Source organism: Myotis lucifugus, unplaced genomic scaffold, assembly GCF_000147115.1.
Source record: "Myotis lucifugus unplaced genomic scaffold, Myoluc2.0 scaffold_296, whole genome shotgun sequence".
Classification (NCBI taxonomy): Eukaryota; Metazoa; Chordata; class Mammalia; order Chiroptera; family Vespertilionidae; genus Myotis; species Myotis lucifugus.
The window spans coordinates 55,191-79,896 of record NW_005871344.1 but is presented as its reverse complement, the minus strand read 5'-3'; the positions used below and the strand labels follow the sequence as shown (position 1 = coordinate 79,896).

Sequence of the window (24,706 nt, the reverse complement as noted above, 5' to 3'; positions counted from 1 at the left end):
CAGGCAAACCATTAGTGGACAGTTCATATCCTAGATCTGCCATTTCATGGACTCGTGTCTTAGATAGATAGATAGATAAATAGATAGATAGATAGATAGATAGATAGATAGATAGATAGATATCGGTATGATACCATCAGTCACTGCCTCCCACTCCCCACCCAACACGCACAGCCCTGCTCAAAGCTTTGCCCTATATATATATCTTGTTATCTTTTTGAGAGCAGCTCCTTTATCTGTAGACTGAGCTTCATTAAACCTTCCTGGAGCCACCCCTATCTTCTCTCGTTGGCACCCATACTGAACTTCTAATGACCTCTGTCTTAGCTTGAGGCATAGGCTTTCATGCAGAATGCCTTAAATGCCATGCCAGGTTTCCCCTTTCGACTGTGAGCTACTCCAGGGGACGAACTGTGCTTGGAGCCCCACAATTGTAGCCCCTGGTAGCTCCTTCTCCCCTCATGTGGGGACAGACACCACGCGCTGCTCCTTGTGCACATCCCCACATCTTTGCTCTGGGATTTCCTTTTGCATCCCACTCTAAAGTAATAAGCAATCTATAGATTAAGGAATAATTTTCTTTGTAGGAGAAAGTCTTGGGACCTGGCTCACCTCATGCTCTAAGTATAGTAAATGTCTAAAGAAAAGCCATCTTTGGCAGGCAGCCCTATATTTTTACTAAATGGGAGTTGAAAGCAATCATTTTTTTGTTTTTTAACCTCAGTAAAGTGCTTCAGTGGCTTTGGGCCCTGGGAATTTATAAGGAAGCATGAGGGGTAGAAAGAGTGTCCCACTAGTAGTGAGGATCTAGTCCCCAAACTGCTACGGCTGTGTGACCCAGGCTAAGTCACACTCTTGTCTCGGCTTGAATTTATACAAAATGAAGAGGTTTATGACTTCAGCTGATAAACCTGCACTGTATTTTGTGCAAATGTTACTTAAAAATCTACCTTCCCATAGTTACTGTAAGGCTGAAATAGAAGAATTTATGTGAAAACACTCATAAAGGTCTATTTAAATCCTACTTCGGGTACCATCGTTTATGATCATCTTGCTGAGGGACATGAAGGAGGAGGTTAATATGAAGGACAGCTTGGAGCAGCAGAGGAGAGAGAATTGCGGGCAATTCTGAAGGTCAAGAGGGAGCTATGTCCTGCCAAGGAGACTTAGAGAGGCACTTCTAGGCTGTCATGATGAAGAGTTTCTGGTAAGGAGGACCCGAGGGCTGACAGCTCTGTTGATGGGATTTTAGATTCAGCAGGAGCCGGAGTTCAAGAATGTGGTAACCAAGGAAGACAGGAGCTGGCCCAAGGCAGGGACCCCCACTCCCAGCAATCATACACTGTGAAGCTGAAAGGGTGAAGGGGACCGTGATTTACTGAGCCCCCATTTCCCATTATCCTACAAGTTCCATCATTTTGAATTGCTGAGGGTTACAAGACATACCATACTCTCATCCATCTCCAAGTCTATGTAATTCCTTCAGTATAAAATGCCCTTCCTTATTGTTTGCATCGCATAGAAAATGTCCACGCATTTTTCAAGAATCACCTCCCCAAGAAATTTTTTCTAGTCTTCTAACAGCCTCAAGGAGAATGAACTAACCCCTCTCTTGAGCCCCCACTGTCCCCAGTAGAGGGTCCCTCCTTGCAGCTGAGCCCTTCAATTGTCTGCCCTAGATCAGTGTTTTTCAAACTGCATGTCATAAATCATTAGTGAGTTATAATATCAATATACTGGGTGGTCACCACCAGTATTTAAAAAAATTAAATTAAAAATATTACAGTGTAAAAAGTATTATAGTGTATCACACACGATAGCTAAGTCTCAGTTTGTGAAATATTTTAGTTATGCGCGGGTATCTCCATTGGGTTATGATGTAAAAATGTATTTATTGTGAATTGTGGTCAAGTCTTGGAAAGCTACTATATTCTAACGAAGCTCTTCAAGGACCAACTCTTTTTAGTGCAAATCCTTAAACCTAGTACTTAACACATAATACACATACTATCAATGTGTTGCATGTGCCAAGCACGGTATATCTCTCATTCACTGAATCCTCAATCCAAAGATCGTGTAAGGTTATTACTATCCGTATTTCACAGAATGGGAAAAGGTGGATGAGAGGAAGTGACTTGCCCAACCAACAAGTGGCAGGAATAGCACTCCCCTTTCTGAGTCTCTGCCTCATCACCCATCTCATCCATCTCGGCAGGGGAATGCAAAGGAGACTTTAAAAGGATGCTGCAAACCGTGGAATACTCCAAAGACACTTCATCCTCTACTGGGGGTCAACGTTTATCTATGCCTTTGCTTCCTTCTCTCTCCCACATCCACATTCCTGGCACCCCTGCCCACCTGGGAGTGGGGCCTGGGGTGGCAAAGAGCTAGGCGTTTGCAGGGCCAGAAAAGATCTGGGAGGCCATTTCATCCATGCCCCTGTGCCTAGGCAGAGTAGAATAAATCCAAGGGGAATAGGTGGTGATCTCTCCTGTTGGAGAAGAAAGAGATCTCACAAATTCATGGCATAGACCAGTGGTCGGCCAACTGCGGCTCGGCAAACCGCGGCCTGCGAGCCACATGCAGCTCTTTGGCCCCTTTAGTGTGGCTCTTCCACAAAATACCGACTTCTGCGCATGGGCCACGAAGTTTCAATCGCACTGTAAGTGTACACCCACACGTGGTATTTTGTGGAAGAGCCACACTGAAGGGGCCAAAGAGCCGCAGGTGGCTCGCGAGCCGCGTTTTGCCAACCACGGGCATAGACCAAGCATGCTTTTGGCGCTTCTATTCTAGTCCTTGAGATAGAAGCAAGACCCTGGGATCTGGTTCTACTCTGCCACTGTGCGTCCCCGGGCATGCCACACACTCTCCTCCTGTACCCCAGCTTCCGCTTGAACTCTTCTTCACAGTCACATCTCTTTACTTCACAGGGGCAAAGACAAAGAATGCCCTCGCCCTTCCCTACATCCTGGAGGAAGACAGCAGCACACAAAAGAGTGACCAGAGCAGAGCCCCACCCCCAGGGAGAGGAAAACCAGGAAAGACTCTGCTGGGTGTTTATGAAATTCACCAGCAGCTGCTTCCTCTGCTGAACCCGCAGCCACGACGGCCTGGCCCTGCCCCGACCCCTCCCAGGGCCCCATAATTTGCCATCTGTTAGGGGGTCAAAGGAGGAGGTGACCAGAAAGGAAATGAACTGATGTCTGTCCCCTCATCCCAGTCCCTGGAGTGGATATGGTGAGTCCAGCTGAAGAGCTCACACCTTGACAGGGTGACTGTGTGTGTGTGTGTGTGTGTGTGTGTGAGGGGGACTGATAATGTCAGCATGTGCCTGTGTTTACATGGACCTGTCTGTGTGTGTCTGTGGTTCTGAGCACAGGTGAGACATGGAGAGGATGGATGTCTGTGGGTCTGAGTATGACTGGATCTGCCCTCTGGGTCTCTCTGGGCACTGGCTAACATCATCCTGTGTACCTCTGCCCACACACGTGAATGTGTACATCAGTGTGTGGGCCCATCTGCCCCTACGTGTCCATGTCTTCATATTGAGTCCATGACGCCAGGTAGGTTTTCTGTCTGTGTTGGGTACCGTTGTCTTCTCTCTCTGAAAAGGGTTCAACTAGTGAGGGGGGGGGGCGAACCCACTCCTGTCTGGCATGTGATTGTTGTCTAGACACGCCTGCTTGCTGTGACAGGACTTACTCCCCAGACTCGTGTAAAAGTGCTTGGCTGTCACGGCCTGTTGCTGAGGCTCCACAGTGACTAAGCCAACATCCTAGGGTGATGCACTGCACTCACGGGGGCTCAGAGACATGTCATGAACCCCAGTAGAGGCCATCTTCCTGGGCATTTCAGCGATTTGGTAACATCTGAGAGAGCAAGTCCAGCTTAGTTACTACAGAGTCAGCGATGCCACAGATTGTGGGAGAAGGTCACAGAGCTACAGGGAAACTTGGCTCAGAGGGGAAGTGTCTTGCCTGAGGTCACAAGCTAATTCCTCACTCATTCTTTAACCAATGCTTACCAAGCACCTATTGTGTGTCAACCACTGTGCTAGGTGCTGAAAATGAATAATCAGAAAGTTAAGCCATGGAGTCTGCTATTAAGACATCTGCAATTATATTGGGGAGACAGACATCTGAGCAGACACTTATGATAGAACCAGGCTGAATACAACAGCAGGAAAAACATGCAAAGGGCCACCTGGGGGCACAAGATGTGGCAGACCAAACAATGGCCCCCAAAGATGTCCTGTCCTAATCCCCAGAACCCATGACTATGTTATCTGACGTGGCAAAGTAGACTTTGCAGATGTGATTAAGATAAAGATCTTGAGATGGGAGAGATTACCCTGGATTATCCAGGCGAGTCCAATGTAATCATGAGTCCTCGTAAGAGGGAGGCAGGAAAGTCAGAATCACAGGAGATGTGACAATGGAAGCAGGGGCCAGGGAGAGAGCGAGAGAGAGACTTGACGATGCTACGCTGCTGGTTTTGAGGATGGAGGAAGGGACCACAGCCAAAGCATGCAGGCCGGCTCTAGATCAGCGGTTCTCAACCTGTGGGTTGCGACCCCTTTGGGGGTCGAACGACCCTTTCACAGGGGTCGCCTAAGACCATCGGAAAACACATATATAATTACATACTGTTTTTGTGATTAATCAGTATGCTTTAATTATGTTCAATTTGTAACAATGAAATTGGGGGTCACCACAACATGAGGAACTGTATTAAAGGGTCGTGGCATTAGGAAGGTTGAGAACCACTGCTCTAGATGCTGGGAAAGTCAAGAAAACGGATCCTCCCCACTGCCTCCAGAAGGAACGCAGTCCTGCCAACACCTTGATGTTAGCCCAGTGAGACCCATTTTGAAATATCAAACTCGAGAACTCTAAGACAGTGGATTTGTGTTGTTTTATAGCACTACATTTGTGGTAATTTGTTGCAGCAGCAACATGGGAAACTAACACAGAAGGTTTCATCAGAGATGAGGGAAAACTGGGACTGTGTAACACCAACAGGGATGACTGTATAAGAGCTCAGGGAGTTGGAGAGTATTGACAAGTTCCATGTGCCTGGAGAGGAGTAGGAGATGAGGCCCTGAGAAGAAGCTTGGGTCTGACAGCACTGGCTCTGGTGGACCCACCTCCTGGCTTCTCTACTTACTAGTGCACACACCCATGCCCCACTGTCACGTCACATGGAAGGACCGAGCACGGAGCATCCAGAACAAGCTGGTCAGTGACAGCCACTCCCATCAACAGCTGCTCTCCCAAATTCCCTCCCCCTGGCCTTGACTGGAAAAAAGAAAGGAATGAACAAAACCACCAAAACAGCCAGTCCCTGAGGTTAGGGTTCCCGTGCCAGGCTGGCACGCAGCTCAGAGGCCACTTTCGTTGTGGTGCCCACTTGGATCGCCCCAACTCCCCGCCCCTGTTCATGCACACTGCACTGAGTCCGGCCCTGGCCTGCCCATTGAAGTGCCCCGTTCCGGTCTCCATTGCAGCCCCACACGGGACTGTAACTCCCGTGCTTGGCCTGACTATGGGAGTGACTAGACTTGGATGTCCTTGGGAGCAAGGCCTGTGTCTTATCCATCCTCTGTCTTTAAGAGGATGTCCTTAGAGTGTTCTCAGGAAAGGGAACATCCACTCATTTAGTCTAGTGTCTTGCTGCAAGGCATGCATTTATTTACTCTGAGCTAGGATCCCTGCCAGGCCTTGGTGAGACAGGGAGAATTAGATATACATTATACATGGGCCTGCCCCCAAGGAACACACATTCTAAAAGGAGGAACACCAACAAGTTCAACACAGATAAATGCTCTCACAGGAGGGTGAGAGGTTATTGTAGGGGGACATGGGCTGCAGCCAGGCTTAGAAATTAGGAAAGGACAGGGGCTGGCCTCTATCGCTCCATTGTTCATGATTCCTTCTGTGAATGAGCAAGGGTTATACTAACAACAGTACAACCTATACATGCACGGTGCTTAAACATCCAGCCATTCATTACTGGATTCCTGCTGGGCTAGGGGGAGCCCCCCTGAGAAGGGCCCAGAAGGCACAATATCAGAATAGCTGCTCGTTCATGTTTGCTGGATACACCCCTTAAAACTTTTAGCAGGCAGGAAAAGCAGATTCCCAAGGAGAGCGAGTCTCAGAGAGGGGGGTACCGTAACCCACCCTCACTAGGATCAGCATGTGGAAAGGGCAACCCATTCACTTGGGGCAAATCAGAATGTGGCCCATCCCAAGGCCATCTCTAGGGCGCTCTGTGACAGGATGGGTAAGGCCCTCAGGCTGGGGGAGGCCTTAGCCTTCACCAAACTCCCTCTTCTCCAGCCAACACTGAGGCTAAGATCTGACCAAAGGTCACGGTGGGGCAGACAGAAGTTCTCCCAGAAGCTGAGTTCTACTAAACAGTAAGTGTCCACCAAAGCAGCATTTGAGTACCCTGAGTCAGGACTTAGAGTTGGCATGTGACCTGGGGCAAGTTTCTTCCCCTCTCAACCCGAAATGCCCTCAGAGATAAAGTGAGTTGAACATAGTCTACAATCTCTTCCAGGTGTGACATTCTGCCATTGTTTACGGAGCAGAGGATGTGCAGACCCTGTCGGATGAAAACGCACAGGCTTGAAAGAGGCGGTCATGATTCTCATTTTGCTGGAGGGGTCCCGGGGTGGGTGACTCCTCGGATACCAAGCAGAGAAGAGGACCGAGAGCTCCCTGGCTGTGGTCCCTGAGCCGGAAACACAAAGCAGCAGCCCAGGGCTTGCTTGCATACTGAGGACGAGATGCTACTTACTATGCAGCAGGCGACCAGGGCTCCTTGAGCAAATCCTGCCAGGACGTCGCTGGGATGGTGCTTGTGGTCAGATACGCGGGACAGTCCTGTGTAAAAGGCCATCATGATCAGGGTGAACTGCAGGAGGGGCCGGAGCAGACGAGCACCTCGCCAAGTGAAGCGGGCCTGAAGGTACAGCTGGAGGCGGGAGAGAAAAGGAACAGACACTAAGTCACTCACTGTTGAGGGCATTATAGCGCCTGGCCGACACACGCTGCATCTGGACCTTGGGGTTGGCATCCTGTAGAAAGAGCATTTGACTTGGATATGACCTCAAGCTGGTTTTTTAAACCCTGATCCTATACTAAAAAAATAAGAAAAAGGGAGTTTTCCGAGGGAGATCAGCTAGAGCGAGCTGAGGAAGATAGTACATGACAGTGGCCTTAGCATATGACCGGCACATACTAGACACCTAATAAATGTTTCATTTCCTTTTCTTTACTTCTTGATTAAAACTCATTAAATAGTAACCAGGGTTACTAGAGGTTACTTTTCAACAAATGATAACTCCTTGAGCGCATCTGTGCGGTTTCCTGGAGCCTGTGGCTATGCAATCCCTGCAGGGCCTGCCTCTCAGCATCGTCATGGGAAACAGAGATGCATGATGATAAGCAGGTTATCCTGATAGTCACAGGAGATGCCTAGGCGTCAGAAGAAAGCACCTTATCAGAGGACAGGTTCCTAAGTCATGGCTTATGCCAGTGGATGTCGGATTAGAAAATAAGGACACACAAATCATCCAGACGATGCCAGAGGACTTGCAGAGAGAGGCTGACAGACACTGGGCTGGGTGGGGCAGGAGAGTAACCTGAAGAAAAATTAAAGAAAAAAAAAACCACCTCTGGCCGAAGCAAAAAAGCTGAAATGACGTCAACTGGGCATTGTCCCCCATAGTTATCTTGCTGCAGTTTCCGTTCTAACCTCTGGGCACAACCCACTTTCCAGGTTCCTGTGGGAACTTGGGAAACGTGGAGGGGAAGAAGCAAGGGGACAAGGAGAACTTCCGACGACAAATCAAAGCAAAGCCCTGGGAGAGGCCAGGAAAAAGGGAAGCGGGCCGAGGGGAGGGGGCTGGCGGCCTAAAGATAGGCCTCTGCCCTTCCTGAGACAAATGGACACTTTCCTTTCGGTGGTCAGGAAAGACCACGCCAGCAGCCGGGCCTGAGAAGACAGAGGGTGGAAGATTCTGGAGTCACTCTTGCTTGTGTAGGAAGAGGGCCTAGCACTGAATCCTCAACTATGTTGAAGACTATTTGCTAAACAAGGGATGAAAATCAATGTGTGTTTTTTTACATATAAAAAATAACCAGCTAAAGATCTAAAAGAGGTAAAATCATCATAATAACAAAGATGATTAAATAAGTAGTAATTATCTTACAAAACCTACATAGCTTTTATGAAATAAGGAACATAAAGGACAATTTAAATGGAGAGCTAGAATTTTATTTCTAAGAACACTTCACTTACAAAATTGAGTAAATTGGCATGTAAATTCAATCAGATTCCCATGGATATCTGTAAAAATTTGGAGGGGGAAAAACCTTGAAAAAATATTCTAAAACTAACCTACAGGGCCCAATCTATGGAACTAGGGAGAAATAAAATAAAAAATTAAATTAAAAAAAAAACAAGCATTATGATACACGTGCTAAGGATACAAAATGAGAAGTTATAATTCCTACCCTATGGATCATACAGTTGGGGGCAAGGGGAGCTACATGAAAACAAAAACAAGTATACTTAGGGGTTTTATAGGAACTATGAAAGAAGTTGGGGTGAGTTACCAAGTGCAAGGGATATTTGACTTGAATCCTCAAGATGAATAAGTGTTTGCTAGGAGTTAAGGGGACAGTAGTGAGGGGCGTGTATTTCAGGCAGCTGGATGACTTAGAAGCCAGCAATCAGAGCTCACAGCACTTCGAGTGGCTCAGCTCAGCTGAAGAGGGTGTTGGGGGGCTGGTGAGAAACAGAGGCTAGAGGCAAGCAGAGGCTGCTCATGAAGGACATTGGGTGTCAAATCGAGGAACTTGTCTTTATTTAGGAGGTCAGTCTTTCCTAAGCCGTACTGCATGGACTTTTAGGGGTCTTTTTAAAAAACGAATGACAAATGCTCTATACTAAATCTGTTTTCATCATTTACAATAATTAATTTTACAGGACATCTACCTATTGAGTCCCTACTGAGAAATGTTGCTGTAAGCAATGGTGAAAAATTAAATGGCTCTAAGCAAGGCATGAGGTACCATAAAAAAATAATCTACCATAAAAAATAATCTGCACATTTCTGCTGAAATGATGCAACAGCAGATTCTACAACTATGAATCAAAGGCTCCCTTCATTTGGGAACTTGGGATGGGGATGATGTTGGTGTAACTCCAATTCAACCCAAGTCTTAAGGACAATGGCAAGTTCAGGGAACAAGGAATTTGTATTGAGCCCATGATAGTCTGATCTTCACCAGCAAGTCTTGTCAGTGGATGGGGTGAGGTGGGTAACAGAAAGAGCACAGGTTTTCATCAAAAAAACCTCACCGAGCCCGGCTGGTGTGGTTCAGTGGTTGAGCATCAACCTATGAACCAGGAGGTCACTGTTCGACTCCCGGTCAGGGCACATGCCAGGTTGTGGGCTCTATCCCCAGTAGGGGGCGTGCAGGAGGCAGCTGATCAATGATTCTCTCTTATCACTGATGTTTCTGTCTCTCCCTCTCTCTTCCTCTCTGAAATCAATTAAAAAAAACATATTTTTTTAATGTAAGAAAAACCTCACTGAGCCTCAGTTTTCTCACATGTATGATAAGTGTGATAACCACTTTCTTACAGATTGCAGTCCAGATCGGTGGTAACGCAGATCAAGCACCTGGCACCATATGCTGCTCAATCAACAGATACCTTACTCTCTAACCATTTTCTTAACTCGGACCTAAGATTTTCTGATTTCCCTCAACTGAAAAATCAGCAGGACTTCAGAAAAGGCTAATTCAAAATTTTCGAAAACTTCCCCCCGCCCCCTCCATGTAGACTTAAGGTCACAGGCCTGGAAATCAGGGAGGGGCAGAGGAAGGGTGGGTTTCCCAACCGGACAAGGCACACATGTCCCCTTCCACTGACTCACATACTTAAGGCTGGAGCTTAATGAAAGAAAAAAATGAGAGGAACTTGAGGAGAGAGGGAGAGAGACCAGTCATCAGCAGCAGGAAAAGAATGCTTATGAATGAGCAAGGAGCAGGGGCCATGGGGAAAGACTCGTCTTGGGAAGCAGTAAGACATGGAATTACAGTGGGAGGCGGGGGGAGGGTGGACGCACGGAAGGCTGTCCCCACCCTACACATTTATGGAGAAATGTCTTGAGATCTTTGGACTGATCCTGGTGTCTGCAGCTGGAGTTCAGGGGAAAGCGAGGTGGTAGTAAAGTGAGCTTGGGGGTGACAGCCCTGATTCCGGTCCTGGCTCTCCCACTTACTGTGGATCACTTCTCTAAGCCTCCTCATCTTGGCAGAACAGCAAGCCTCTCCCTCTCAGGGTTGCCAGGACTCCATGAGACAATACGGGATCCTGCCTGGCATGAGATGGGTAGGCAAAGCACTCTCTCAGAAATCCACACCACCCTTTCGCCTTGGTAAATGAGATTTACTCAATGCCTGCGTTTGATTTCAGCAAAACAAGTCAATTGCTAAACAAAGATTACACAACGACCTTCTACCCAGTGGCGACTTCTGATCTGAGAAGTAAGCTGGCAGCAACAGGCTGTGAGGTTGATCGAAGGACCTGATGACTCCCTCCATCCCACAGCAATCAAACTGCTAATTAGTGGTCGGCAAACTCATTAGTCAACAGAGCCAAATATCAACAGTACAACGATTGAAATTTCTTTTGAGAGCCAAATTTTTTAAACTTAAACTATATAGGTAGGTATATTGTTATTAACTTAATTAGGGTACTCCTAAGGCTTAGGAAGAGCCACACTCCAGGGACCAAAGAGATGCATGTGGCTCTCGAGCCGCAGTTTGCCGACCACGGTGCTAAGTGAACTGAATTTTACTGGTTCATAGCCCAGTTCGCAGGAACCATTCCAGGCCAGAGGCGTAGACCTCGCTGTGATTAGTAAGGACTTTCTGGAGCGCCCTGCCCCCTTGGAAAGGTGAGCCTGGGAAACTATGTGGGTCAGCAGGCTCCATTCACTCCCACTCCACAAAGGCAGGTACCCCTAAGGCAGGAGAGGACGTCAAACCTCCTGACCACGAGGATGTAAATGGACCGAACAGCAAGGGGACGTTCCCAGAATCAGAATTCCTACAGGAGCTTCATCACAGTCCTAGGCACCCTGAAATGGGGGGAGCAGAGCTGGAGAGAAACCCAGAAGGTCTAAATCACCCTGACCTCTCATGCTGCTCAGCAGCTCCGAGGGCCTGTCTGATCCACCTTCACATCCCTGTGTGTGGGAAGGTGTCTGGGCTGGAAGAATCCACTCCCTAACCATCAGTGTGATGTTGAAAAAGCAAATAGTGTTTGACTTGCAATCAGAGCAACTAGGTTTGAATCTTTTCTGTGCTTCGTACTAGCTGTCTGACCACGGACAAGTCACAGTGCTTCTCTGCATTTCTGCTTTCTCATATGTGACATACAGAGCTTTGTTCACTAAAAAGAAAACACACCCACATATTGTGAGCATCTATTCTATTCAAAACTCTGCAAAAGACACAGACATGAATAAAATAAGTTCCTTCATGAGAAAAGAATATAATTTTAAAGCCCTTTTCTTGTACTAACAGTTTCTTGCCAATTGCTAACACTGCTATTGTAGAGATGATGAAAATGATATCCTATCTATAATATGTGTTGGGTTGCCCCTCCCCTCCCCCATCATGTGTGTGGAAGTCCCTGGCACAGAGACCTCACCCCATGAACGGAGTTCTCTTCTTCCTGGCCTTCGCTTCAAAATCGGGGTCCTGTGGAATTCTAACAAAACCTCCTTAGAAAGCTCTGGCTGGACTCGATCTGGCTCCCCGGGTCTTTACTAGCAGAGTTAGATGTGGGGTGAGTCACCCTCCGTTTTTGCTAAGTCATTTGTGTTTCATTATGTGATGATTTGCATACTGGTGAAACAGGTCTGCACTGTCCTCTCGCTTCATTTCCATCACTCCGGGGACAGCTCTGCTGAGAGTGAAAAGGAGGCTTTTGTCCTTCCTTCTGTCCCTGCCTGCTCTCGTCCTGGAAGTCTGTCCAGATCGCTGACACCCACAGGGTAAAACTTTCTCCCTTCTCTCATCTCCTCCAGTGGTTCACGCTTGGCTCTGGCTCATGTGCCTGGCGACTCGTCTACATGGCGCAGAACTGGGATGTCTCTCTAGGAAGTTACTCAACTACTTTCAGGACAAAAAAGAAATTTTTAGTTGACTTCTTTTTCTTCAGAAGGGAGTCAGCCCGGCTAATGTGGCTCAGTGGTTGAGTGTCGACCTATGAACTAGGAGGTCAGGGTTTCATTCCAGGTCCGGGCACATGTCCAGGTTTCAGGCTCAATCCCCAGTAGGGGCTATGCAGGAGGCAGCCGATCAGTGATTTTCTCTCATCATTGATGTTTCTATCTTTCCCTCTCTCTTCCTCTCTGAAGTCAATAAAAATATTTTTTAAAAAAAGGGGGAGTCAGATCTTGTTTTCTGTCACTATCAGGGGTAGAAAAAGAAACTACCATTTTGGTGAGCACTGTTTTAGATACTGTGCTAGGTGCTTTAAATGACATAACCAGCATTGTTACAGCATTCTCTTGGGTTTAACACCATTGTGCCCATTTTGCAAATAAAAAGAACAAGTCCAAAAAAGGTCATGTCACTTGTTCAAGGTAACAAAGAGCCATGTTTTACATGGAGTAAGATTTGTTTCTTTCTAAGTCCATACTCCTAATCACAGAACTACCTGGCTTCCTTAGGTAATTAGTACTTCGCACACAAAGTATTGGGATCTTATGTATTGAACTTCGGCCTTTAGAGAAAAGAGGGGACTACATAGCTGTCCTGAACTAAAGGCCAATCTGCATGGGACATTTGGAACTTCAGGCTCCTCCCATTTCACACTTTGATAACACCTAGGTCTGAAACACAAGTGCACAGCCTTTGTAAGCGTTATGTAGAATCTCTGACCCGCTCGTAAGCTAAAGGCACCTCACAGCAGAGTTAACGGCCCTTTCCTCTGTGCTCTAACCCTTCAGTCTACCCTGGATCAGAGAACTTATCCAGTTGTTTTTCAGCCATGTACTTTTCAGGCTTCACACACAAAATGGCGCTCTTTCGATGTCCCCAGGTGCTCACAAGATCTAATTATAGGTCACTAACACAAGGAGGCTGGAAGGATGGACGGAAGGAGGAAGGGAAGGAGGGAGGGAGGGAGAGAGCAAGGGATGAAAGGATGGGTGGATGGGTGGATGGGTAGATGGATGGATGGATGATGTAGAGAAAAAACATCTGGCACAGTGGTGGATTCCACTTGCAAACAGCAATCTTGTTCCTACAAAGTTTCAGCAGACACCCCCAGGATCTGTGGATATGCCTCATGGGTACATCAGACCTCACTGCTCTAGGATTCTAAACATGTTGAACAAAACCTCAGTGACTAACAACCACAGGCCGAAAAACACGGCTGTCGAGCCACTTCCCTGTTTCCTTGGTACCCGGCATACCCTCTGACACATAAACCGTTCTCACGAGCACCACAGTAAAGAGTCATTCATTCGGTAAACAGTTCAGTGAAGTCGCAGCAAAGGTCTCCTTTACACCACACAGGCCCCTCATGATCTATTAAGTCAGCGATGAGGAGACAAAGTTCTGATTGCAACGGAAAGAAGCTTACAGTTTCTCTGGTGGATATATACAAAGAAGTGAATGGCGAGAAACTGGGATGAGAAACTTCCTTACACTCGCCAACTGGGGATCAAACCCACAACCCAGATATGTGCCCTGACTAGGAATAGAACCCGTTAACATTTTAGTGCACAGGAAGATGCTCAACCAACTGAGCCACTCCAGCTGGGCTGGTTTCTATAAATTTTGGAAATTACTTGAATTCTCGGAGCCTTACTTGGTAATCCTTCCCCACAACAGAAATGATGTTACTTATGAGATAAGACTCCTGTAACAATCAACTGAGTTAATGGATTTTCGGGAAACAGTGCTTATTAATAAATTTATACAAAGTGTTTTCATCACTTTATAATTTCAAAATGGGTACTCAATGCTTATCAAGCAGATATGCTAACTATTATTTTTATTTGAAAAATGGAGAAAATCCTGGAAAGTAAAACAACTTCTGCTAAGGCAATGGCTGAGCTCAGAATAGAACTTAATTTTTCTAGCTAATCTCCTTTTCAAGGATTTCACTGTAAATCTGTCCCTAGCCAATCGGGGGGTTCCATGTACAGAAGGGATGTAAGCTGGGGCTGGATGCTGGACATTGGAATCAGAGGGCAGATACTTACCACCAAATACAGCATGGTGTACATGGAGAAGGAGGCGTGGCCAGAGAAGAAGGACTTCCTGCAAGAGCAAGAGAGGGCCATGAGAGCCGTATTCACATTCCCGTACACATTTGACTCCTGTCTTCTCTGACTAGATTGTCACCTTGAGAGCAGCACTATTTGTTTATTTTTGCATCCTTGATGGTACTTTGGATGAGTTGTCTGGAACCTTGCAGGCACCCATGAATGAATGAACAAACGAATGAATGAATGAATAAACTTACCTATACTATATCATACTTGTTTATTTGCATATCTATAATCATTTGTGAGTTCCTCAAGAACAGGGACTCTGTCATACTTGCCCATCAAACCCAGAGCACAGCGCTGGGCCTGGCACCTAGGAGATGCTTTGTATATGCTCACTGAACTGCCTGCATCAAACGGGTGCACATAGTGGTCACGGGAGTGGTGCCTCACCTGGCTTCCTGGACTTTGCTGTCATCGCCTCTGCATTTGTAGTTTTGAATGTAGCCCTCGGAGCAGTTGATGAGGCTGAAGTCAGGGTTGCAGACGCTCAAGAAATGAGGACGCAGACGTCCTATGGAGACTTTGGCAATGTCTGTGAAGGACTGGCTGATGGCACAGCCAAAGAGGAAGCAACCTACTTGCTTATAGAGGGCTGCCACGTAGGGATTCCGAATCGTGGACCGGGACTTCTCCTTCAGGTAATAGATCCGGTAGAATTCCCCTGTGATGATCTAAAAGGAAAGCAAAAGGGGAATTAGGCAGGATCAAGACCCATTATCAAAACTGATGCTGTAAAGGGTATTTAACAATGTAAGAGAATGCTCAGTACATAACTGCAAGTTATAATCTAGGAAACCCCAAGTTCTATTTAAAAGCATAAAAATACAAATATGCATGGGAGGAGAGTACTAAGTGCTAACATGGATGTCATTTCCCCTGTACAAGGAAGTCCTGCATAGCCATAGAGTACCTTCATAATAAAAACATACACTCAAATATTGTCATGCAAATACACATTTCAACATAAGAAAGAGATAAATAAGAACTTAGCTACATAAAATACATCTACATGAAGAAGCAAGAACAGTTAAGAGTGGTCAGGATGTCAGAGGATCGAAGCAAATGTGAGGACTCTGGGATTGGGGTAAAGGATCACCAACAACAATCTAACTCTACAAAGGGCCTCAGCCTTGTGCCAACACTGAACCACGGTGGGGGTTTCTATAGTAAAGGGTGAATGCCCCAAGGCCAAGTCCTGAGTTTGAGTCTGAACTCTGCCACCTACCTGGTGTCCTTAACCTCTCTAGGCTTCAGTCCCTCCCTCCAAGAAAGGAGGCTACACACCTTTGCAGAGTTTTTGGCTCAAATGTGATAAATAAACTGGGTCATGGAAAGTGATTATTCCATCTTCCTTTTTAGAAGCACGGTACGATGAAATGAACACTGGTTTACAAACCAGGAACTTTTCATACAATGCCCTTCAGTGTTTGTGAATTTTCTCAAGTCTGGTTTGCATTGTCCCTTTGATCCTGAAGGACAGCGAGTCTTGATTTTCGTACCCTTCCTTCATCCCTCAATGTCTACACCTTGACACTCAGGGGACATTTATCACTATTTAAAAAAAAAAAAGAGAGAGAGCTACCGATCACTGAATCCCTACTTCATACCAGGCATTGCTTTTATATACTTGATTTTGTGAAATCCTCACAACAACCACGATAGATACAATTGAGGCTCAGAGCGGGGATGCACTTCAACTGAAGCTGCCTGGTTTTATAGTAAGAATGTGGGTGGGGCCAGCGGATTCCCTGTAGATAAATGCCTATGTTGCCTATGCAGCAGCGGACCGATTCTGCTCTGGTGATGCACCAAACCACACAGCCTGCTGCCCTTCTCTTAACTCCGCAGCACAGCCCTGGCCACTTCCTGGTTGTAACCACAGTCCAGGGGGAGCGATATTCAACTCATCACTCACCACAAAGGCCCTTTCACTCTTCCTCACAGGGCAGGAAGATGAGCCACACTTGCCCTTTCAGGGAGCAGAGAGCATGTTCACAACCACAAGGGAAGCAATAGGCTGACACGTCGGGCACTCCTTTCCAAAGACTCCTGTTACTCTTCCACAGCGGGGCAGGCATCAAGGCACGGGGTCTGACCCAAGTCCTCCAGGGCTCCAGAGGCTGGGGATAGGATGGCCAGGAATAAAGGGGCATGCCAGCTGGGCCAAGGGCCAACAGGTGCAACAGTGAGAAGAGCTACTTCTACAGCTAACATTCATACAGTGATTCTGTGTTTATAAGTGCTTGCCATTTGTTTATTTTTTTAATGTGTTTTATTGACTTCAGAGAGAGGAAGGGAGAGATAAAAACATCGATGAGAGAGAAACATAGATCGATTCGATCGGCAGCCTCCTACAAGCCCCCTACTGGGGATTTAGCCTACAACCTGGGCATGTGTCCTGACTGGGAATTGAATCGGCAACCTCCTGGTGCATGGGACAATGCTCAACCAACGAAGCCACAGTCGCCGGGCACTACTTATTTCTAAGTACTACATTTTTGTTTCCCAGATCAAATTGAGTGTGATTCTATATTAGAGGGAGACAATCAAAGGCCAGTCCAGCAAGTCTCCTGGCTTAGCCACCCCCTGAGTGAGCAGGACAGTAGTCTTCACAAATGCCTTATTGCAAAATTGGAAATATCCTCTAAATATTACCAAGAGTCCTTTGATAACACATTGCAAAGATTAAAATCTGAGAAGCATAGCAAGTCAGAAATGAAAGGGTCCATTATATACACAAGAAACTGAGGTCCAAGCTAACTCACATTTTAAAGATTAGACCCAGGTGTTCCGAGTCCCCACCCAGCATTCTTTCCTACCATTCATGGCCTAATTCCCCTTTTGAACCTGTTTACACTTTTACCCTATGTAACCTTACAGGCTAACAAGTTCCAGATGTTTATAACCGCCATCAAGTACTCTAACTCTTTCTTATTCTTCTTTATTTATAAGTCATGCTCACGTGACTTTAGACAAGAGGAAAGAACACCAAACTAAGAGTCAAGGTGCCAGGGTTCAAAAGTCCCTACTCATTGAGTGAATTTGGAATAAGTTAGGTTCTACATTTGCAAAATGAGGACGCTGGGCTCCATGATTTATTACCTCCTAATTGCAATGACGTGTATTCTCAGCTCTCCTGTGCCACCTCCACCACTGCCTCCCAACTCAGCAAAGGTAATAAGCAGTAGGAAGACAAAGTGCTTCCTAGGAGATGACCGCAGGCAAGGAGCGGAAGCAAGGCCCTGTGCACGATCCCTGCCCTTGGATTGCTCTTGAGGTTCTGGAACCGTATCTGTCACAGATTATGAAACTGTTTCTAATTGGCTCAGCTTGAGTGTGATTTCCTATTTGATGCTGAGGAAGAACAGGTGGGTTTCCACTGCAAATTGGTATCTTTTACGTGAATTTACTAATGCATCTCAGGTGAGTTACCTCTCTGCATCAGTCAGCTTAGACTCGCAGTGGTTCTCAACCTTGGCTGCACATTAGAATCACCTGGGAATCATTTTGAAATCCTGATTTCTGGGCCTCATCCTCCGGAAATTCTGTTTCTTTGTTATGGGGTGAGGCCACAACATTAGTAACAAAGAAACAGAATTTCCGAAAGATGAGGCCCAGAAATCAGGTTTAAAAAAGATTCCCAGGTGATCCTAATGTGCAGCCAAGGTTGAGAACCACTGGCTTAGAGAGAAAGGGCTTGATTACAACTCAAAGATTCCTTTCAGGTCTGACATGCTTCATTATAAAACTTCAGTTTTCCGTGCCCCAGTCTTGCAAACAGTAAATGGCTAATTAAAATGCTTCCTCTAATCATGGGGAGATAAAGAGAACATTTTATGGTACCTCAAATTCCTAATAACAACGTTAATCATAGCACCAATCATCCTCATTTCTTTTGTACTTTATAGTTTCATTTAATCTGCAACTCTGTGGAGAAGATATACCCACTTTAAAGATGGTAATATTGAGGCTCTGAGAGCTACTGACTTATCTGCAGGATTATAAGGAGAGCTCAGATATTCTGACTCTCAAGTTCCAAGACCCACGGCTGACTACATTGAGAAAATTTTATTATTTCTATTGTTATGAAAAACAGTTTCCACTGTACTATAGCAATTGTATATTTTCAAGGATTGGACCAGGCTGAAGCCATTTAGCAGACACATGACTCCAGGACCACATGGCTTCTGGGCCAGCCCTGACAGATCTTGGAGTTAATGAGCAACAAATTATGTATTTTCTCTCTCCCCTTGTACAGAAGGGTCGGGGAGTCGACAACACAGCCATAAATCATCATTATGAACCAGCCGGACTTGGCTTCTTGTAATCCTAACCCTTAAAAGACCATTTAATGAAATTCGGGCTGTGAATGACGGCCCGCATACCTCACCTCTGCACAAGAGGCGAAGGCTTAAATTGTTCCCTGACACGTTACACACCTAACTCCGGAGTCCCAGATTTACTGCTTTCGGACTTTATTCATTACTCACAATGTTTTTATTCCTGGTTAATAAAATAAGCTCTTCTCTTCCCCTCCCTCTCCCCCTACAAAGGCTGTGTCCCCACCCCCAGACTCAGCCCCCTGGAGCCCTCAATTCTGCTTCAGTCAGCAAGGTTGTGATATGTAAATTTCACTGCTGAGACAAATGCCTTCAATGTTGATCCCTTTCTGAAGCAGCAAGCAACAGATTCTGGGGGGATGGCCGGCTGCCAGGCGAGCAGAGAACTCTCCCCTACCTGCCTCTTAAAGCACTTGGCACAGAATCTGGAAACTAATAAACTGGAAAGCACTGCAATTAAGCTACGAGGGGACAGAAAGGGATCAGTCCTTGCCTGAGAACGGCTGCAGTTTGGGGGGAGGTTGTCTCCAACTCTACGAGGGCCACTCTTCCTGTCTTTCCTGGTGAAAAAGAGCTCAACTTCCCACCTATTCACAAATATTGAACTGTTCTGGGGAGGAAATTTGGAGAAACATTGGGATAGACTTTCTGGATAGGAGAGAGGCTAGGATGGTGAGATAGCACTGACTCTGGAGCCAGCAGAGCCTTGGTCTGAATCTCATCTCTTAACCTTAGGCAAGTGACTTCATCTCAGGGTTTGATAGCATCTACCTGGCAGGATGGCGATGGGGACTCAAGTAGGCGGTATGTCAAATGGCCAGCATGTACTGAGGGGCCCTCTGAAAGTTAATTTTCTTCTCCCATTGGAGAAGGGGAAACAGAAAACTAACAAATACTCACAGAGAATATTTTTCCTCAGATACTTCCAAGGGCTCCTTGGAAGAGAACATTCCAGGAAGTAGTTTAGAAGTCCCACCCCTCCAGACACATGTGTATAGATGACGTGGGTTTTGACCATTTTATCTAAGATGACTTTTTCAAGGGAACAAACTGGAAGGCAAGTCTAAACCCAAAGCGGAAAGAGCATACAGCATCGTCTGTTTTTTTGTGTTTTTTTTTTAACATTCCACTCTATTTTAAATTACATCAAGAAAAGATATTTGCAGTGTCTCAAGGATCCCTCTTTTTAGAGATGCAGAACTCATCTCCTTTCCCTATTGAGTTCGAAGGACCAACTTCCCTATGTTCTGATCTGCTTGAATAATATTTGCATAGCACTTTACAGCTTACAAAACATTTTCCCGTCTACTGTGTTATTTGCTTCTCACAACAGCCTGTGAATTACTAAGTTATTGCTGACACTTGATAAGTGAGTATGGTGAAGGGCTGAGGGGCCAGTAAGTCAGGCCAGTGAATCATTCTGGGTCAGAAATAAGGAGGTCTGGACCTCCTTGTTCTAGTTTCTATGCTCTGTCTGCTGGCATCAAGCTGGTTTTCTCGTAGAAGTCCTAGCAGGCAGCAGCATCTATGTCTCCGGTGAGACGGACATTGCACCTGATGAGGACACGTAATCGTCAGGCACTTGAACATCCAAGCCCCAGATCACCAGAGCACTGGGTTGTTCTTTCACCTCTCGGCTGTGTGCATCAATGAACCTCTTTCAGTCCAGAAGAGATTCATTCAACAAGCATTTGATGAGGGAGAATAATAAAGGGAGAATCATTTTTCTCAGTCCCAAGGGAAAGGAAACATAATGTATCCAAGTTGTGCTTCTAAGGATGGAGAGACAAGTGTAGCTGTATTTTCTCTGAAGCTGAATGCTCAATCCACGGTAAGGAATTGAGGTATCTTTGTGACTACAAACACTTGATGAAAATTTCCATTTTTTATTTGCCTAGCAAATCAACCTCTTTGGCAGGAGATCAGTACTTCACAGACTCTGAAAGACGATGAGGACATAGATCTATCCAAGGCCACCAATGGGCTCTATGGGTAAGTTAAAACTCCAATATCTAGAACACGGACAGCAAAGAGGCCAAATAGAAGCCACAGAAGCTACTCATAGTTGAAATCAGCAGCGGCTGCCCTATACTCACTAGTCATATGAAGAAGGCAGTCTGAAGCATGAAGCCTCATTCTTTTCCCAAAAGTCAAAGACTTGACGAAGCCATGGGTCTCCTAGATGCCTAGCTCTGACTGTCCATGCAAGTCTCCTGGCTGCTCTTTCCCAGCATTGCCTACTGCCCATCTCATACTCCTTTGTGACATTGACTTCTCTAAGCTTCCTTGAGATAGCACCACTGTTCTTTACTTCCTATTTCTCAAACACCGTCTTCCTTTTTTCAGTGGCTCCACTTCTGGGTTCTCCCAGATAAATGTGGATCTTCCCTAAGGTTGTCTTCTTGCCTGTCTGCTGTGATCTCGGCTGTTTCAATTATACTTTTGTGAAGAAGACCTCCATTAGGGTCTCTTTCTCTCTCTCTCTCTCTCTCTCTCTCTCTCTCTCTCTCTCTCTTTCTCTCTCTCTGTCTCTAGTTTCAGATTACACCTTACCCCTATCTGCCCTATTCCAATTGTCAGTAAATCTCCCAACTGGCTATCAAATCAATGTCATTAGCACATCATCCTAATTATTCCACTCATTCCCACTTCTGCCCCCAAACTACTTCACTTTCCTCCATTTCTGTTCATGGTGCCATAAAACATACAACTTCAAAGACATGAAGCCCTAGACTCCTCCATCTCCCTTATCCCACTGTCATCCAATTCTGCTCAGCCTGCTTTTGCAAGGCGACTCACACACCATGTTTTTCTCTCTCTTCTCCTTGCATTGCCTGTGGTTCAGGTCTCACGTGTATCTGGGTTGGAAAATTGACCAAACTAGCTTAAAATACTTTTCATCCATCTCTAGCCAATTAATTGAAGGAAAAAACTCCTCAGCATTCAAGGAATTTCACAATCTTGCTGTCATCTTTTCCTATCTTATCTTTGCCTACTCCCTTATAGGTTATTTCTCCAGCCAAGCAGGTCTATTGTTTAGTCTCTACCATCCTTGACGCAATCCTCTGCCTGGAATGTCAGGATCTCTGATGAAAGTTCCGACCATCTTTCAAAGTAGAGCTCAAGTGCCAATTGGTATACAAGGTTATAGTTCTGGCTCTTTTACATAAGGGTCTTGCACAACTGAGCTGAGAAGTCTCAGTTTCCTTATGTGTAAAAACAGGCATGTTGCGGTACCAACAACTCAAGGGCTGTTGTGATAATTAAATGGGTGAATCATGATGCTGATGAAGTCCTCGCCAATGAAAATAACCTCCAGCGATCTTCCTCTGAACTCTTGTAGCGCCGTATTTATCTCTCAGACCATTTATAGCATTTGGCCTATTTTGTCCTTGAAGCTCTCACTCCTCTGAAGCCCAGCACCCTGCACTGTCCTGAGTCTCTTCTTATTCTCTGAACAATTCTTTATCTCCTTGGGAGTCTAACAACATAGTCAGTCTTGTACTTGCCCTGCTTCTCTTTTAGACCATAAGCTCTGAGAACAGTATTGTCTTATACATCAGCTTCTAGCGAAGCTGCCTATCACATGCCTGCTTGTTCCAGGGGAGGTCTCACCAAGTATGTACCTATCATCTCATGCACAAACCACTTCCTACAAATCACTATCGCACACTGTCAGTCTTAGACAGCCACCTGCCCGGTGGTCTCGATGTTTTGTCTTCCTCCATACACTGGGCTCTCCAAGATCTAAAAGCTTTGGCAGCTCACTAAATAAAGAGCACTCTGCATAGCACCCAGCACTGACAGGGCCTTCCATAAACGTCAGTGCAAGTGCTGGGCTTTGGAGTCAGACAGATCTGGGTTTTAATTCCCCCACTCAACTAAGCAGAGAAACCTTACACTGGTCACGTCACCCTTGTAAGCGTCAGCACACTCCCTCCCTCATTGTAAGTGGGGTAAATAATACCTATCTCAGGCAGCTGTTGAAGAGGATTTAAGATAAGGCATCTTAGTTTCTGGCCCATTATAGAGCTGGCCAATGTTATCCAACTCTCTACCCCACCCCCTAACACACCCTGACTCACAGGAACAGACTTTTCAGCCGCTTAAGCATTATCACTTAAAATGAAGAAAATTGTCACCTTCATAGTAGATACCTTTTCAAATAGTCATTAACCCCTCAGACCTCTGCATAACCAAGGAAGAACTAACTGCACAGCTCTCCCTTCTTCCAAGGCAGGAGTGGGGCGTTGGGGAAAGGGAACAAATTACAGTAAATCCTAATCTCCATGCCTGTGTTTTGTTAAATCGCAAATAGATGCCCCCACCCACCACCCCTCCAGGGATAAGAGGGCCTCAGAAGAACGCCAGAGCCATCTGATCAGGGGATGACACAGTTGAAGGATTAATGTGGCCGCTCTCTGTTGGTGGTCTTGGTAATTGCACAGATGCAGTGGATTGTAAACTGGGGGACGGGGTCTCCCACTAAGGCAGTGCCGGGCCAGCACGGCTTCACTTTTTTTTCAGAGTTGAAAACACGACTAACCTTTAATGAGGAGGCAATCCTGGGGAACCTTGTTTTCTTGGCAGTGCTTTCTCAGATAAAGGGAGATGGGGGTGGGGAGGAAGTAATGAAGTCCAGATGTAGGCACACTGCAGCCTGATCCTGAACAAACAAGTCTTGGAGGAATTAAGCTCTTCTTCATGTCTCTCCAGCAAGAAATGTTCATGTGGCACAGAGCATGTTCCGTGTGCACCGTGGGCCATACAGGGAAGCAAACAGGCCACTTCTTCCTGCTCCAGACATCTTCTGACATCTTTTGACCCAATAGTTTTTGATTTTCTGCCCCAAACGCGTGGCTTCCTGTGATTTTTACGAACATATACTGACCAGCAGAGTCTGTGCCTTGTGCTAGCAATACACAATCAAACCAGACTGGTCCATATCCTGATGCAGATACCAGGGCACGCAGGAACCAGACAAGTCAATAGACGTGACACTTCAACACCGTAACCGTAAAGATAGAGGTGGGCCCAGGGGCCTGGGGGACCTTTGGAAGGTGGGAGAAGACAGCCAAGGAATGGTTGCTGAAGAAGGAAATGTCTGCGTCGTGTTTGTTTAGTACCGACCGTGTGCAAGAGGAAAAGGCCTGGTCTCTGCCTCCCAGGAACCTATTATCTAGCTGGGGAGACAAGACATGGACACACATCACATTACAAGGCAATGTGTATTGAAGAGGCTATTTGTCTGCTTGAGGTGGGGCAGCTTGTAGCAGTTTAATGATGAGAGAAAACACCCAGCTGGTTGGGATAAGGTTCATCACTATGTCCCCAGCACCTGCTACACCATGGGTGTTTGATAAGTAAGGTAGGCAGGCTTTAGGAGGCAGCCACGGTGTCGTTATTTCTACCAAAAGCCTTGGTCTTAGCATCAGAGAACTCCTGTTCTGACGCTGCCACTAACCAGTTATGGGAAAACCACTTCCTATCCTTGGGCCTCAGTTGCCTAAGCCATAAGGATCAACCTCCCAAGAGGACTGCCAGGTACACACGCGAGAATGTGCACATAAAGGCCACTTTGTACACTATCCGACACTACAGACATGAAAAGAATGATTCTCACTGAGGACACACATAATGTCACTTGATTTGACCCCCAAAACAAGCCATGGAGTTGGTGAACTTCTGTCAACAACTTACAGAAAAGGAAGGCATAGCTCTTTTCCAAGGGAGTCAATGGCTTTGCCTGAGGTTGAAGGATAAGTCACAGAGTAAGTAAGCACAGAGGTTGGGACATGGACCTAAGTGAGGTGATGACCAAGTCTGAGCTTTTTCTCCAGTTAGGAAGATTATCACAGAGGATTAGATTCACTGGGATGTAAGAGGAAAGTAGCCGTTTTATGGCTGGGGAGACAAGGGTACATCAACTCCTAGATATTAAGGATCTATCTAAACCCCTTGCAGGGCTTGACCAAGGCAATCCCTG

At 46.1% G+C, this 24,706-nt stretch overlaps 1 protein-coding gene across 2 annotated transcripts in view; it reads right to left on the bottom strand.

Annotated features, from left to right (window-relative positions):
- PLPP3 (phospholipid phosphatase 3) overlaps nucleotides 1-24,706 on the bottom strand; it is a 79,269-nt gene that overhangs the window by 7,800 nt on the left and 46,763 nt on the right. For both annotated transcript variants that reach the window (XR_002831987.1, XM_006100024.3), the window contains exons 3-5: nucleotides 14,771-15,051; nucleotides 14,312-14,369; nucleotides 6,808-6,984 (exon numbers count right to left, since the gene is read on the bottom strand). Coding sequence is in view for 1 of the 2 variants with exons in the window: in XM_006100024.3 (XP_006100086.1) it covers nucleotides 6,808-6,984; nucleotides 14,312-14,369; nucleotides 14,771-15,051 (516 nt within the window). In the remaining variant the exon portion in view is untranslated. The remainder of the gene's footprint in view (nucleotides 1-6,807; nucleotides 6,985-14,311; nucleotides 14,370-14,770; nucleotides 15,052-24,706) is intronic.